Genomic DNA, 17,773 nt, shown 5'->3' with positions numbered 1-17,773 from the left:
TTCAAAGGCTGTATCAAATTACTAAAGATTGGCTGTGAGCCTGATCTTTTGCTGAGTCATAATTGATCATTAAGAACACTTGCCTTTATGTGTCCCTTGCATCATTGCTTTAAGAAAACAGGAAATTTGAGTTTGTTCCCTAATTCTTTCAGAACTCAATTTTTTAATACTAAAAATCCAAAGCAAATTAAATATGCAATTGCATATAATTCATGATTGATTTCAGTTTTAAGTCAAATTTTCTAAAGATAAAACTTTATTTGGAATGTAAACCCAGACAATGAGGAGTCTTAAATAACTTTAAATAAAAATCAGTTTACTACAGAATGCACCCTGCAATCTTAATTTATTATCAGATATAAAATTGAATTGTCAGTTCTAACTTATTATGGCATCTTAGTATTTTGAATTAAAAGAAACCTCAAGTTAAGAAGCTCTTGCCCTCAGCAAAGCCTTCACAGACGCTGGTCTGGGAAATGCTGCTTACTATTTGAGAGTTAATGATTGTCCAGGTCTCAGATTACATGGCCTTTCTTCAAAGAAACTTTTCCCAAATTCCCAGAGTAAGACAGGTCCTCTCATTGGCAATGAGGTAATCTCTCATTGCCCCCTTTACCACTTTTCATCACATTTATCACAATTTGCTTTATAGACTTCATTCTGTAAATCATACAACATCATTAATAATAATAATAATAATACCTAATTTCGTTGAGTGCCTACCACTTGCTGGGTACTGTGTTAAGTGTGTCAGAAGCATTATCTTATTTAAGCTTTAAAACAAGCCCATGGGAGGGCGGAGCAAGATGGCCGAATAGGAACAGCTCCAGTCTCCAACTCCCAGCGCGAGCGACACAGAAGACCGGTGATTTCTGCATTTTCAACTGAGGTACTGGGTTCATCTCACTGGGGAGTGCCGGACGATCGGTGCTGGTCAGCTGCTGCAGCCCGACCAGCGAGAGCTGAAGCAGGGCAAGGCATCACCTCACCTGGGAAGCGCAAGGGGGAAGGGAATCCCTTTTCCTAGCCAGGGGAACTGAGACACACAACACCTGGAAAAGCGGGTAACTCCCACCCCAATACTGCGCTTTAAGCAAACAGGCACACCAGGAGATCATATCCCACACCTGGCCGGGAGGGTCCCACGCCCACGGAGCCTCCCTCATTGCTAGCACAGCAGTCTGTGATCTACCCGCAAGGCAGCAGCGAGGCTGGGGGAGGGGCGCCCGCCATTGCTGAGGCTTAAGTAGGTAAACAAAGCCGCTGGGAAGCTCGAACTGGGTGGAGCTCACAGCAGCTCAAGGAAACCTGCCTGTCTCTGTAGACTCCACCTCTGGGGACAGGGCACAGTAAACAATAACAAACACAGCAGAAGCTTCTGCAGACGCAAACGACTCTGTCTGACAGCTTTGAAGAGAGCAGTGGATCTCCCAACATGGAGGTTGAGATCTGAGAAGGGACAGACTCCCTGCTCAAGTGGGTCCCTGACCCCTGAGTAGCCTAACTGGGAGACATCCCCCACTAGGGGCAGTCTGACACCCCACACCTCACAGGGTGGAGTACACCCCTGAGAGGAAGCTTCCAAAGCAAGAATCAGACAGGTACACTCGCTGTTCAGAAATATTCTATCTTCTGCAGCCTCTGCTGCTGATACCCAGGCAAACAGGGTCTGGAGTGGACCTCAAGCAATCTCCAGCAGACCTACAGCTGAGGGTCCTGACTGTTAGAAGGAAAACTATCAAACAGGAAGGACACCTATACCAAAACCCCATCAGTACATCACCATCATCAAAGACCAGAGGCAGATAAAACCACAAAGATGGGGGAAAAAGCAGGGCAGAAAAGCTGGAAATTCAAAAAATAAGAGTGCATCTCCCCCGGCAAAGGAGCGCAGCTCATCGCCAGCAACGGATCAAAGCTGGACGGAGAATGACTTTGACGAGATGAGAGAAGAAGGCTTCAGTCCATCAAATTTCTCAGAGCTAAAGGAGGAATTACGTACCCAGCGTAAAGAAACTAAAAATCTTGAAAAAAAAGTGGAAGAATTGATGGCTAGAGTAATTAATGCAGAGAAGGTCCTAAACGAAATGAAAGAGATGAAAACCATGACATGAGAAATACGTGACAAATGCACAAGCTTCAGTAACCGACTCGATCAACTGGAAGAAAGAGTATCAGCGATTGAGGATCAAATGAATGAAATGAAGCGAGAAGAGAAACCAAAAGAAAAAAGAAGAAAAAGAAATGAACAAAGCCTGCAAGAAGTATGGGATTATGTAAAAAGACCAAATCTACGTCTGATTGGGGTTCCTGAAAGTGAGGGGGAAAATGGAACCAAGTTGGAAAACACTCTTCAGGATATCATCCAGGAGAACTTCCCCAACCTAGTAGGGCAGGCCAACATTCAAATCCAGGAAATACAGAGAACGCCACAAAGATACTCCTCGAGAAGAGCAACTCCAAGACACATAATTGCCAGATTCACCAAAGTTGAAATGAAGGAAAAAATCTTAAGGGCAGCCAGAGAGAAAGGTCGGGTTACCCACAAAGGGAAGCCCATCAGACTAACAGCAGATCTCTCGGCAGAAACTCTACAAGCCAGAAGAGAGTGGGGGCCAATATTCAACATTCTAAAAGAAAAGAATTTTAAACCCAGAATTTCATATCCAGCCAAACTAAGTTTCATAAGTGAAGGAGAAATACAATCCTTTACAGATAAGCAAATGCTTAGAGATTTTGTCACCACTAGGCCTGCCTTACAAGAGACCCTGAAGGAAGCACTAAACATGGAAAGGAACAACTGGTACCAGCCATTGCAAAAACATGCCAAAATGTAAAGACCATCGAGGCTAGGAAGAAACTGCATCAACTAACGAGCAAAATAACCAGTTAATATAATGGCAGGATCAAGTTCACACATAAAAATCTTAACGTTAAATGTAAATGGACTAAATGCTCCAATTAAAAGACACAGACTGGCAAACTGGATAAAGAGTCAAGACCCATCAGTCTGCTGTATTCAGGAGACCCATCTCACACGAGGAGACATACATAGGCTCAAAATAAAGGGATGGAGGAAGATTTACCAAGCAAATGGAGAACAAAAAAAAGCGGGGGTTGCAATACTAGTCTCTGATAAAACAGACTTTAAACCATCAAAGATCAAAAGAGACAAAGAAGGCCATTACATAATGGTAAAGGGATCAATTCAACAGGAAGAGCTAACTATCCTAAATATATATGCACCCAATACAGGAGCACCCAGATTCATCAAGCAAGTCCTTAGAGACCTACAAAGAGACTTAGACTCCCATACAATAATAATGGGAGACTTCAACACTCCACTGTCAACATTAGACAGATCAACGAGACAGAAAGTTAACAAGGATATCCAGGAATTGAACTCATCTCTGCAGCAAGCAGACCTAATAGACATCTATAGAACTCTTCACCCCAAATCAACAGAATATACATTCTTCTCAGCACCACATCGTACTTACTCCAAAATTGACCACGTAATTGGAAGTAAAGCACTCCTCAGCAAATGTACAAGAACAGAAATTATAACAAACTGTCTCTCAGACCACAGTGCAATCAAACTAGAACTCAGGACTAAGAAACTCAATCAAAACCACTCAACTACATGGAAACTGAACAACCTGCTCCTGAATGACTACTGGGTACATAAAGAAATGAAGGCAGAAATAAAGATGTTCTTTGAAACCAATGAGAACAAAGATACAACATACCAGAATCTCTGGGACACATTTAAAGCAGTGTGTAGAGGGAAATTTATAGCACTAAACGCCCACAAGAGAAAGCAGGAAAGATCTAAAATTGACACTCTAACATCACAATTAAAAGAACTAGAGAAGCAAGAGCAAACACATTCGAAAGCTAGCAGAAGGCAAGAAATAACCAAGATCAGAGCAGAACTGAAGGAGATAGAGACACAAAAACCCTCCAAAAAATCAATGAATCCAGGAGTTGGTTTTTTGAAAAGATCAACAAAATTGACAGACCACTAGCAAGACTAATAAAGAAGAAAAGAGAGAAGAATCAAATCAACGCAATTAAAAATGATAAAGGGGATATCACCACCGACCCCACAGAAATACAAACTACCATCAGAGAATACTATAAACACCTCTACGCAAATAAACTGGAAAATCTAGAAGAAATGGTTAATTTCCTGGACACTTACACTCTTCCAAGACTAAACCAGGAAGAAGTTGAATCCCTGAATAGACCAATAGTAGGCTCTGAAATTGAGGCAATAATTAATAGCCTACCAACCAAAAAAAGTCCAGGACCAGATGGATTCACAACTGAATTCTACCAGAGGTACAAGGAGGAGTTGGTACCATTCCTTCTGAAACTATTCCAATCAATAGAAAAAGAGGGAATCCTCCCTAACTCATTTTATGAGGCCAACATCATCCTGATACCAAAGCCTGGCAGAGACACAACAAAAAAAGAGAATTTTAGACCAATATCTCTGATGAACATTGATGCAAAAATCCTCAATAAAATACTGGCAAACCGGATTCAGCAACACATCAAAAAGCTTATCCACCATGATCAAGTGGGCTTCATCCCTGGGATGCAAGGCTGGTTCAACATTCACAAATCAATAAACATAATCCAGCATATAAACAGAACCAAAGACAAGAACCACATGATTATCTCAATAGATGCAGAAAAGGCTTTTGACAAAATTCAACAGCCCTTCATGCTAAAAACTCTCAATAAATTCGGTATTGATGGAACGTACCTCAAAATTATAAGAGCTATTTATGACAAACCCACAGCCAATATCATACTGAATGGGCAAAAACTGGAAACATTCCCTTTGAAAACTGGCACAAGACAGGGATGCCCTCTCTCACCACTCCTATTCAACATAGTGTTGGAAGTTCTGGCTAGGGCAATTAGGCAAGAGAAAGAAATCAAGGGTATTCAGTTAGGAAAAGAAGAAGTCAAACTGTCCCTCTTTGCAGATGACATGATTGTATATTTAGAAAACCCCACTGTCTCAGCCCAAAATCTCCTTAAGCTGATAAGCAACTTCAGCAAAGTCTCAGGATACAAAATTAATGTGCAAAAATCACAAGCATTCTTATACACCAGTAACAGACAAACAGAGAGCCAAATCAGGAATGAACTTCCATTCACAATTGCTTCAAAGAGAATAAAATACCTAGGAATCCAACTTACAAGGGATGTAAAGGACCTCTTCAAGGAGAACTACAAACCACTGCTCAGTGAAATAAAAGAGGACACAAACAAATGGAAGAACATACCATGTTCATGGATAGGAAGAATCAATATCATGAAAATGGCCATACTGCCCAGGGTAATTTATAGATTCAATGCCATCCCCATCAAGCTACCAATGAGTTTCTTCACAGAATTGGAAAAAACTGCTTTAAAGTTCATATGGAACCAAAAAAGAGCCCGCATCTCCAAGACAATCCTAAGTCAAAAGAACAAAGCTGGAGGCATCACGCTACCTGACTTCAAACTATACTACAAGGCTACAGTAACCAAAACAGCATGGTACTGGTACCAAAACAGAGATATAGACCAATGGAACAGAACAGAGTCCTCAGAAATAATACCACACATCTACAGCCATCTGATCTTTGACAAACCTGAGAGAAACAAGAAATGGGGAAAGGATTCCCTATTTAATAAATGGTGCTGGGAAAATTGGCTAGCCATAAGTAGAAAGCTGAAACTGGATCCTTTCCTTACTCCTTATACGAAAATTAATTCAAGATGGATTAGAGACTTAAATGTTAGATCTAATACCATAAAAATCCTAGAGGAAAACCTAGGTAGTACCATTCAGGACATAGGCATGGGCAAAGACTTCATGTCTAAAACACCAAAAGCAACAGCAGCAAAAGCCAAAATTGACAAATGGGATCTCATTAAACTAAAGAGCTTCTGCACAGCAAAAGAAACTACCATCAGAGTGAACAGGCAACCTACAGAATGGGAGAAAATTTTTGCAATCTACACATCTGACAAAGGGCTAACATCCAGAACCTACAAAGAACTCAAACAAATTTACAAGAAAAAAACAAACAACCCCATCAAAAAGTGGGCAAAGGATATGAACAGACATTTCTCAAAAGAAGACATTCATACAGCCAACAGACACATGAAAAAATGCTCATCATCACTGGCCATCAGAGAAATGCAAATCAAAACCACAATGAGATACCATCTCACACCAGTTAGAATGGCGATCATTAAAAAGTCAGGAAACAACAGGTGCTGGAGAGGATGTAGAGAAATAGGAACGCTTTTACACTGTTGGTGGGATTGTAAACTAGTTCAACCATTATGGAAAACAGTATGGCGATTCCTCAAGGATCTAGAACTAGATGTACCATATGACCCAGCCATTCCATTACTGGGTATATACCCAAAGGATTATAAATTATGCTGCTATAAAGACACATGCACACGTATGTTTATTGCAGCACTATTCACAATAGCAAAGACTTGGAATCAACCCAAATGTCCATCAGTGACAGATTGGATTAAGAAAATGTGGCACATATACACCATGGAATACTATGCAGCCATAAAAAAGGATGAGTTTGTGTCCTTTGTAGGGACATGGATGCAGCTGGAAACCATCATTCTCAGCAAACTGTCGCAAGAACAGAAAACCAAACACCGCATGTTCTCACTCATAGGTGGGAACTGAACAATGAGATCACTTGGACTCAGGAAGGGGAACATCACACACAGGGGCCTATCATGGGGAGGGGGGAGGGGGGAGGGATTGCATTGGGAGTTATACCTGATGTAAATGACGAGTTGATGGGTGCAGCACACCAACATGGCACAAGTATACATATGTAACAAACCTGCACGTTATGCACATGTACCCTACAACTTAAAGTATAATAATAATAAATAAATTAAAAAAAAAAAAAAACAAGCCCATGAAGTTAAAGGAGGAGAGTATCCTCATATTGCCTTATGCCCAATTTCTGCCTCCAAAGAAAGAAGAAGTAAAAACTAAAAGGCAGAAATGGAATCCACAGGCAGACAGGCCAGCACTGCGCCCTGGGTCTGGTACTTAAAAATCAGCCCCTGAGCTAACTGCTTGTGTTATCTATAGATTTCGGACATTGTATGGAAATGCATCGTGAAAATCCCTGTCCTGTTCTGTTCCGTTCTGATTACCAGTGAATGCAGCCCCCAGTCACGTACCCTCTGCTTGCTCAATCGATCACGACCCTTTCACACAGACCCCCTTAGAGTTGTAAGCCCTTAAAAGGGACAGGAATTGCTCACTTGGGGAGCTCGGTTTTTGGAGATGTGAGTCTGCTGATGCTCCCAGCTGCATAAAGCCCTTTCCTTCTATAACTCAGTGTCGGAGGGGTTCTTGTCTGCAGCTTGTCCTGCTACAAAGTAATTACTATTGCTACCCACACATCATAGATGAGAAAATTGGGCCTCAGGGAACTTAAATTGAGTAGAAGAGCGGAGATTAGAATCCAGTTGACTCCAGAACCTGGTGATGCTCTAAACCTTTACACTCTAATGTTGCTATCTGACTCCCCTACTAGTATGTTAACCCCAAGAGTCCTGGGTAGCCATAGCCAGGGTCTATTAGTTTCAGAAGAGATTTACAGTCCTATTTGCCCAGACTCACAAAATCAGACCAATGTCTCTGTACCTTGTTCTTTGCACTATCCCTCCCTCGCCCTTTGTGGCACTCAAATACCTATTAAAAGGAGAAATTAAATGTGCAAATATGGTACTTTTGTCTTGACACCTCTGATGACTCCATCTATTTTTAAGGTACTTTCCAAAAAACAACAGAAAACAGTAACAAATCATAGAGATGACCAGTTTAAATATATTTGGATTCCTTAGCAGCAAAGCATGATCCAGTGTTTGTGGAATCAAATGATTTAAAGACAGGTTCGTCTCATTTCCCATAATATTAACCATGATGATTGCCAAAATTGCTCAAATATTTACCATTCAGCAAGCCCTACCCTAAGTGATTTGCATATGTTACTTTGTGTAATCATCACATCAGCCTAATGAGACTGGTACTATTATGATTCTCATTCTACTAGATCAGAAAACAGGGATGCAGAAATAATGGTCAAATCACTCTTTTATTTTTGTTTTTATTTTTATTTAAAAAAAATGTTTTTGAGATGGAGTTTCGCTCTTGTTGCCCAGGCTAGAGCGCAATGGCTCAATCTCGGCTCATTGCAACCTCCACCTCCCAGATTCAGGTGATTCTCCTGCCTCAGCCTCCCAAGTAGCTGTGATTACAGGTGCACACCACCAGGCCTAGGCTAATTTTTGTATTTTTAGTGGAGACGGGGTTTCACCATGTTGGCCAGGCTGGTCTCAAACTCCTGACCTCAGGTGATCTGCCTGCCTCAGCCTCCCAAAGTGCTGGGATCACAGGTGTGAGCCACCGCACCTGGCCTCAAATCACTTTTTAGAGTCTGCACTTTACATGACTTAGTCCCAGGTAGGCCTATCTTCAGAGCTGGAGGCCCTTAATTAAGACTATAGATTTCGGCTTCACTGTTGTTTTACAGAAATGCTAGTGACTTTCACACATTGGTTTTGTATCCTGCAACTTTGCTGTTAAGTTGTTTATAAGCTTAAGGAGCTTTTGAGCCAATACTATTGGGTTTTCTAGATGTAAGATAATGTCATCTGCAAACAGGGATAGTTTGACTTCTTCTCTTCCTATTTGGATACCCTTTCTTTCCCTTGCCTGACTGCTCTGACCAGTACTTTCAATACTATGTTGAAGTATTGTCTTGTGCTGATTGGCAAGGGAAATGCTTCCAGCTCTTGCCCATTCAGTATAACGTTGGCTGTGGGTCAAGCCAAGAGCCAGATCAGGAATGCAATCCCATTCACAATTGCAAAAAGAATAAAATACCTAGAAATACAGATAACCAGGGAAGTAAAAGAGCTTTACAGAGAGAACTACAAAACACTGCTCAAAGAAATCAGAGATGACACAAACAAATGGAAAAATATCCCATGCTCACAGATAGGAAGAATCAATATCATTATAATGACAATACTGTCCAAAGCAATTTATAGATTCAATGCTATTCTTATCAAACTACCAATGACATTCTTCACACAACTAAAAAAAAAATTTTTTTAATTTACATGGAACCAAAAGAGCACCTGAATAGCCAAGGCAATCCTAAGAAAACAAAACAAAACAAAACAAAAACAAAAAACAAAGCTTGAGTTATCATGCTACCTGACTTCAAACTATACTACAGGGCTACAGTAACTGAAACAGCATGGTATTGACACAAAAACAGACACATAGACCAATGGACCAGAAAAGAGAACCCAGAAATAAGGCTGCACACCTACAACCATCTGATCTTCAAGAAACCTGACAAAAACAAGCAATGGGGAAAAGATTCCTTATATAATAAATGGTGCTGGGATAACTGGCTAGTCATATGAAGAAAACTGAAATTGAACCCCTTTACAAAAATCTGAACTGAACCCCATATACAAAAATCAACTCAAGACAGATTAAAGACTTAAATGTGAAACCCAAAACTATAAAAACCCTGGAAGACAACCTAGGCAATACCATTCAGGACACAGGCACGGGCAAAAATTTCATGACAAAGATGCCAAAAGCAAAAATTGACAAGTTGGGGGTCTGGCGCAGTTACTCATGACTGTAATCCCAGCATTTTGGGAGGCCGAGGCAGGTGGATCACGAGGTTAGGAGATCGAGACCAACCTGGCTAACACCGTGAAACCCCGTCTCTACTAAAAATACAAAAAAGTAGCCGGGTGTGGTGGCACGGGCCTATAGTTCCAGCTACTCAGGAGGCTGAGGCAGGAGAATTGCTTGAACCCGGGGAGGTGGAGGTTGCAGTGAGCCAAGATCACGCCACTGCACTCCAGCCTGGGTGACAGAGCAAGACTCCATCTCAAAAGGAAACAAAGAAGGAAAGAAAGAAAGAGAGAAAGAGAGAGAGAGAGAGAAAGAGAGGAAGGAAGGAAGGAAGGAAGGAAGGAAGGAAGGAAGGAAGGAAGGAAGGAAGGAAGGAAGGAAGGAAGGAAGGGAGGAAGGAAGGGAAAAAATTGACAAGTGGGATTTAATTAAACTAAAGAGCTTCTGCACAGCAAGAAAAGAAAGAAAGAAAAAGAAAAAGAAAGAACGAAAGAACGAAAGAGAAAGAAAGAAAGAAAAGAAAGAAAGAAAATTGACAAGTGGGATTTAATTAAACTAAAGAGCTTCTGCACAGCAAAGGAGACTATCAACAGAGTAAACAGACAACCTACAGAACAGAAGAAAATTTTTGCGAACTATACACCTGACAAAGTTCTAATATGCAGCTTCTATAAAGAACTTAAGCAAATTTACAAGAGAAAAACAACCCCATTAAAAAGTGGGCAAAGAACATGAACAGACACTACACAAAATAAGACATACATGTAGTCAACAAGCATGAAATAAAGCTCAACATTACTGATCATTAGAGAAATGCAAATCAAAATCACAATGAGATACCATTTTTTACCAGTCAGAACGGCTATTATTAAAAAGCTAAAAAAAATAACAGATGCTGGAAAGGTTCAGCATAAAAGGAACACTTATGCACTGTTGGTGGGAGTGTAAATTAGTTCCACCATTGTGGAAAACAATGTGTAGTGATTCCCCAAAGACATAAAAACAGAACTACTATTCAACCCAGCAATCCCATTACTGGTTCTATACCTAAAGGAATACAAATCATTCTATCATAAAAACACTTGCACACATATGTTCATTGCAGCACTATTCACAATAGCAAAGACATGGAATCAACATAAATGCCCATAAATTCTAGATTGAAAAAAGAAGATATGGTATATACACACCATGGAATACTATGCAGCCATAAAAAGCAACAACATCATGTCTTTTGTAGGAACATGGCTGGAGCTGGAGGCCATTATCCTTAACAAACTAATGCAGGAACAGAAAATCAAATATTGCATGTTTTCACTTATAAGTGGGAGTTAAATGATGAGAACACCTGGCCCCATAAAGGGGAACAGCAGACACTGGGATTTATTGGAGGGTGGAGGGTAGGAGGAAGGATAGCATCAGGAAAAATAGCTATTGGGCCTAGGCTTAATACCTGGGTGATGAAACAATCTATACAACAAACCCCCATGACACAAGTTTACCTGCATAACAAACCTGCACATGTACCTCTGAATTTAAAAATTTTTTAAAAAATCAATTAAAAAAAGAAGACTGTAGATTACTATTGTGCCAAAGAAAGAAAGGTTTAGATATCATCCTACAAAAACTGGTGAGGAGTAATATTAGTATAAACAATGGCTAGGAGGAGAAATCAAAGGGAAAGGGGTATAGTCACAATAATATATCTATTATATTTCATCAGAGATGGAGCTAAGTGCTAGCACAGATACCAACCCAAGTTTTAAAAGATTCAGAAGGCAGATGAAAAAAGATTCTATCTGGGGTGACTCCAGAATTTCTACAATCCAAAATACTGAGGATTTGGCTCAGTTTGATGGGATGGAGAAATCCCATCAACTTAAGTACCCAACTTAAGTACCCAAGATGCAACTTAAGTACCCACCTTAAGTACCCAACTTAAGTATCCAAGAAGGTCCAGAAATAGCAATCAGCCAGATACATGAGTCATTTACTCATATAAGCAATATTTATTAAGGGTCTACTCTGTGTCAGTCACTGCTTTGGGCAATAAAAGCTACAAACTAAACTGACTAAGTCCCTGCTCTTGAGTTTCCATTTTGGTGGGGAAGAGACAGACAATAAACAAAAAGCATGTATGCACATGTGTAATATGTCAAGGATGATGAGTGCCGTGAGCTTTATAAAGCAGGCAAGGAGGTTAGAGAGTACTGCGAGGTAGGGGGGCCATCGGGGTGGGGAACATTTTAGCAGAGACCCAGATGAAGTGAGGGCCTGTGTCATGCATATATCTGAGGAAAGAGAGTTGTAGGAAACCATGAAAGCAAGGGCAAAAGTCTAGAAGGAGGGTGCATGCCAGGACTAGTGGGAAGCCCCATGTGGCTGGAGCAGAGAAAACAGGAGGGGAAGTGGGAGGGAGCATGGGTGACAGGCCAGCAGAGATTGGCCAAAACTTTGGAAGTGCAACTAGATAATGACTTTCATTAAACTCCTGCTATAGTGATAGCTGGAGCTCCTGATTCTCTTTGAAAAATTATGATAAATCACATTATCAATTTAAAAATGGAAACGAAAAAGTACCTGCAACTTTATCATCTAACATGGCTTTTTGTTTCATGTGTTCTTGTCTGGCCTTTTTCCAATTTTTTGCATATTTTTATGGGGTTTGTCACGGTTACAAAAAGTTTTACATCATATTTGTCTTACCCACATGTCATCATGTGTTTTACAGGTTGTTACAAACCCTTCCAAATAATCGTTCTAGTGGTTGCATAATAAGTGAATGCTCTACTTCCTCTTGGACACTTAAGTAGCTTCCAGATAGTCACTGTTACTGATGATGCACAAACCTCTTTCTAGATTTGGATTATGTGGGGACCCTTTCTCTTCATGAGCTTTTATCCATAAATAGTGATTTATTATAGACATGAGGTATTTCTTGATTGTCCCTACATGTCTGAAGCTGCGAGACTAATTACCTGCTGATGGTGTCTGTTACTTTTTCAGAGTAGATACCTTCTGGCACTGGTTCATATACCGCCTCCACTATCTGCAAAACAAACAGACTAGAGTGATGGAAGTCAAGGGGCCACAGATGTCTTTGAATAGTTAATAATTGACCATAACCTGAGAGCTACTAATTAAGCAGTATAACTTCAAACACAAATTTTAGTCAGAAATCCCAACCAAATAAAGCATTTGCATCAATTAAACAGTTCTTGAACATGGAATTATATTCTCCAAGCTGAGTTAAAATTAACCTTCGATTCATAATAAAATAGTGTATGGGATAACATAAGGTGCTGGGTTGTGAGTAGTCCAGACTGCAATTAAAAATAAAAGACCAGCCAGGTGCAGTGACTCACGCCTGTAATCCTAGCACTTTGGGAGGCCAAGGCAGGTGGATCACCTGAGATCAGGAGTTCAAGACCAGCATGGCCAACATGGTGAAACCTCATCTCTACTAAAAAAATTAAAATAAAAAATTAACCAGGTGTGGTGGCACATGCCTGTAATCCCAGCTACCCAGGATGCTGAGGCAGGAGAATTGCTTGAGTCCAGGAGGCGGAGGTTGTAGTGAACCAAGATCATGCCACTGCACTCCAGCCTAGCTGACAGAGTGAGACTGTCTCAAAATAAATAAATAAATAAATAAATAAATAAATAAATAAATAAAATGAATAAAAAATAGAAGACCAAAAAGTCTTTAAATAATTTTGTATTATAAATAAAGACAATTATAGAGGGAAATAAGCCATTACATGAGATATGTATTTAGAAGAAAGTGGAAAAAATAAACTGGATCATGCAGTTAATAAAACAATTCTTGCTTTTAATGGGCAGTTATATAAAAATCACAAAGATCTGTTTAATAAGAAAAGGAATTGCATTTTTAGCTACACGAGACCCTTTTGTCTCACAGTGTTGCTTACTTTTGTAGCCAAGGACAGCATGTTAGTGCTGTAGAAGGGGGGATTCAAAGTCGCCATCTGATAAAGGATGCAGCCTGCTGCCCAGACATCAGCCTTCTCCCCATACGGCTCACTCTTCAGTACCTCGGGGCTGACATAAAATAAGGACATTAATACATACTAAGGAAGGGAGAATCCGCTCAGAAAGATCCAATTTTCAAGCTTTATTGGAGTTATTTTTTAAGTATCTGAAATGCTTAACATAATCACTATTTCAGGAAAGGATATCAAAAAGTCTGTTTGAAATTTCCCAGCCTCAGATGAACCCGGAAGCATATCAAGCAATTCCAGCTTAACTAAATACCAATAACTCATATAAATATCACCTAGTATGCATCCAAGGATGTGTGTATTTCCAGAAAGAACAAGCCCACTGTGGTAGATGGAGTTGCTGGCCCCAGTTCTTCGCTGCTCTGGGAGCTTCTGTACATCCCACCCTTGCTGTAGCCTCTTCTGGGCAGTGTCCATCATCTTCTCCTGCCTTTGGTTTGACTGTGTTTTCTTCCTTTGACCAATGGAATGTGGAAGTGACAATGAGCCTGATGAGAGCCTCAGTCTGAACAGGTACTGAGGACTTCCATTTATCCTTCTAGGAGCTTCAGTCCACTACTAGAGGAAGAATGTGTCCCAGGGAGCTTCCACCCTCGCAGCCTGGGCCCAGCATAAGACACACAGAACCAGTCTGCCCCCAGACAACCCATATACCAATAGTCTGGAGGAGAACGAGCCTAGCAGGCTCACAAACCTGTGATTCTGAAGTTGAATGCCACTGAAACTTTGTGGTGATTAATGATAAGGTGTTAACATGGAAAAAGCTGACTGATAGAGCCTTCCCCTTTGCTATTCAGCTCTAGCATATAAAGTAGGGGGAAGACTATATTTAAATATGTTGCAGGAAATGACAATATCTCCCATGTTCACTGCTTCTGAAATTGCCACACAATTTACACAACATTTAAATAATCTGCAAGGGTTCATGAATTTATTTTTAAATTTAATTGGATTTAATTTATGTGGAGGCGAGTGTAGTTCCCTTGGACATTTTGTACTAATAGAAGTTTCCTCTAATATAAATGTACATTAAAAAACAAAGTACTAAAAGTACTCAACACACACACACCCTAAATTAAGTAGCTTACTAATTCAGTTCCATAATAAGTACTTGGGTCTCACCTCAGTACTCTAATGGAGTAAAGATTAATACAGTTAGCTTTGACAGTGGGTTAAAATATAAAGAAATTTATAAATTGGCATCAAAACAATCAGGGCAGGTATAAATCAGTATTGACTTTAAAATGATCAACAAATTACTGTTCTTGAGAGGAAGAATTCCTAGTTTAAGATTTACAGTATGTATTTGCAAAGAAAAGTATGATTTCTAGGTCTATCAGTTAAGCATTTTCATATTTAGTGTTTTTCAGTTCAATAATATAGAAATCGGGGAACTGGGGCTGAGATTTCCACAGGGCTCTGCTGGTTCTAACAGTACAAAAAGGATTGCCTGCCATCCCTTTATCAACTGCTCACGTTATTAAAAAAAAAAAAATGATTTAACAAGAAGAAAACATGCTCAACACAGAAAATGTCTTTGGCTCCCCACAGACAAATTTCTCATATTCTCATCTATTGAGATATCAGAAGATTTGCTTCATATTTCCAAAAGATCACGAAGCACAAGCTGTGAGTGTTCCATCCATATCCCCTCAAATCCCTTTTGCATTTCCTATTTTTGGTGTGCTTTCACTCCCCGCAGCCAGCACCTGTACTTGTTCGGAGGACAGCTTTCCATTTCTTCCTCAAAAGATAAATTTTCAATGTCTCTTTCATAAGGGCACTAATCCCATTGGTGAGGACAGAGTCCTCATGACCTAATCACCTACCACAGGCCACACTTCCTAATACTATTACGCTGCAGGTTAGGATTTCAATATAAGAATTTTGGAGAGACACAAGCATTCAATCTGTAGCAGACTTTCCTCTTGAAACACTGCTGTTTTTCACTCATCCAGTAAATATGACTAAGCATCTCCAAAATACTAGTCACTCTTCTACCTGCTTGGAATATACCAACAAAGACATCTGTCCTTCATGGGGCTTACCTTCTAGTAAGGGACAGGAGGCAGAGAAGATATAAAATGTAAGAAAATAACTTAAAAGTAAATGATATAGTATTTTAATAAGTGAAAAATGCTGTAGGAAAATAAACTTGACTAGAGTAAAGGAGGTCTGGAGAGGAGGTAAGGTAGCAAGTTGCAATATTAGAAAAAATGGTTCCTTCCTCCCTCTCAGATACCACAGAATGACCCTTCAGTGGCTTCCTGCTTCATTCACACATTCATCTTCTCTTCACACTTTACTCTCTCCTTGGATAATTTCATTCACATCCAAGGCTTCCAGTGAAACCATATGCTGGTAACTCGCAGACCTAATTTTCATTCCTCAAGCCCCTCAAGTGCACACAGAGAAGAAGGCTCTGTTACAAATCACTGATGAAAATAGGGTTAAAGCAGTGGACTCTAAACAATTTGCCTATTTTATAAATTAGAGCAGAGAACTCATCCCAAGTCAACAATGCTTACTTTCTTGAATTTCAAGCACTGTTTCTGAGGTGTATAAAACAACCCTGCAGGACAAAGGCCTGAGTATCTGCAACAGGAAGATAGCTCCCTGGGAGATATCTTAAAGCCCTGGGCCTGTGACTGTCTTTGCCCCCACATTACTTCCTGAGGCAAACATTTCTATTTATTTTTCTACTTCCACCTCTGCTTCCATTTGCACTTCAAACCTAGTCACTTCAAGCAATTCTTTTAAATATGTGTGTGTGCTATGGGAGCTTTTTCTTAATCTACAAGACTCCAGGGTGACTACTCTGCGTCCCAGGGAACGTTTCTGATGTCAAGAGTTAATGTTTCCAGGATATCTGCTGGCTTCAGATTTGCCCCTAATTCCTGGTGTGTCCAGCATTACCACATTAGCAGTTAAATTTATCCTCTGAACGCTAGTTCTTTCCTCAAAAGACAAGATTATAATATCTGACAACTAAGAGTTTATAAGAACTAGTTTATTTTCACCAGGTATGAGAAATTGAAGATGAAATTAAAACCTTAAGATAAATTGAAAAACTATCATTGCAGAAGTAACTCATTGACAATATAATGCTATAGCATCTTGGAAACAGTGACATTTAGAGATGTCATAAAAGAAAATGTTCCCTTAACAAGTGTTAGAAAATACTAATAAAAGAATCTCAAGGAGTTTGGGACGCAGTGAGGGCTAAACTGTTTGAAGACTATTACAATAGTCTTACAAAAGAGACTTATAGTAGTAAGTCTATTTTATTGAAGTTATTTATCCAATAATATTTGCTTCATTAGGTAAAGAGAGAAAAGGGATTTTTGCATCCCACTGCAATGTGTTAATTCTGAGTCTATTAAAAAGTACATTTAGTTCTCAGGTATTGGCTATCACACCTTCATCTCCCGGGAGTACCTTAAATATAAAGGAGAAAGAGAACTAACTTATCACTGTTCCTGAAAAAGGAACATAAACCTTCTGTCTGAAGGTTTAAGATCCACTATTTGTGCATTCAAGGAGGCAAAACTCATGAGAATAAAATGCTGACCTGAGGTGACATAATTAAGTCTGTGTGCCATAAATACCATTTATTTAGACTGAAAATCAAACGATGCTCTAATTATAATTCATTGTACAGCATGTAGCAATATAAGATGAATCAAATGTGTGTGTGTGTACTCTTGTGTGTGTGCATGTGTTTGTGGATGTCTGTGTGTTTGTATGTGTATGTGAATGTTTGTGTGCATGTCCATGGATATTTATGGTTGCGGAACGGTAGGTACACCGTTGCTGAGAAATGGCTCAAAAAACCATCACTATGGTAGGATAGGAGTTAATGAGAACTAATGAGGATGCAGAAACTTGGAAAAACCCTGAGGAAATAAATCTCAGTGTATTTTCTGGAAAGAGTGAGCAACATAATATTCAGATATATGGTGAGATAAGCATAGTTTAGCAGAAAAGACACTAAGCAGAATCATGAATGTAGAGAGATCCATCCATG

At 39.8% G+C, this 17,773-nt stretch overlaps 1 protein-coding gene across 9 annotated transcripts in view; it reads right to left on the bottom strand.

Annotated features, from left to right (window-relative positions):
• NEK10 (NIMA related kinase 10) overlaps window positions 1-17,773 on the bottom strand; it is a 271,626-nt gene that overhangs the window by 91,007 nt on the left and 162,846 nt on the right. For all 9 annotated transcript variants that reach the window (XM_065539836.2, XM_065539837.2, XM_065539838.2 and 6 more), the window contains 2 exons: window positions 13,657-13,786; window positions 12,703-12,773 (listed from right to left, as the gene is read on the bottom strand). In XM_065539836.2, coding sequence (XP_065395908.1) covers window positions 12,703-12,773; window positions 13,657-13,786 — 201 coding nt within the window. The remainder of the gene's footprint in view (window positions 1-12,702; window positions 12,774-13,656; window positions 13,787-17,773) is intronic.

Source organism: Macaca fascicularis, chromosome 2 (assembly GCF_037993035.2).
Source record: "Macaca fascicularis isolate 582-1 chromosome 2, T2T-MFA8v1.1".
NCBI lineage: Eukaryota > Metazoa > Chordata > Mammalia > Primates > Cercopithecidae > Macaca > Macaca fascicularis.
This window is presented reverse-complemented; position numbering and strand designations above follow the sequence as displayed.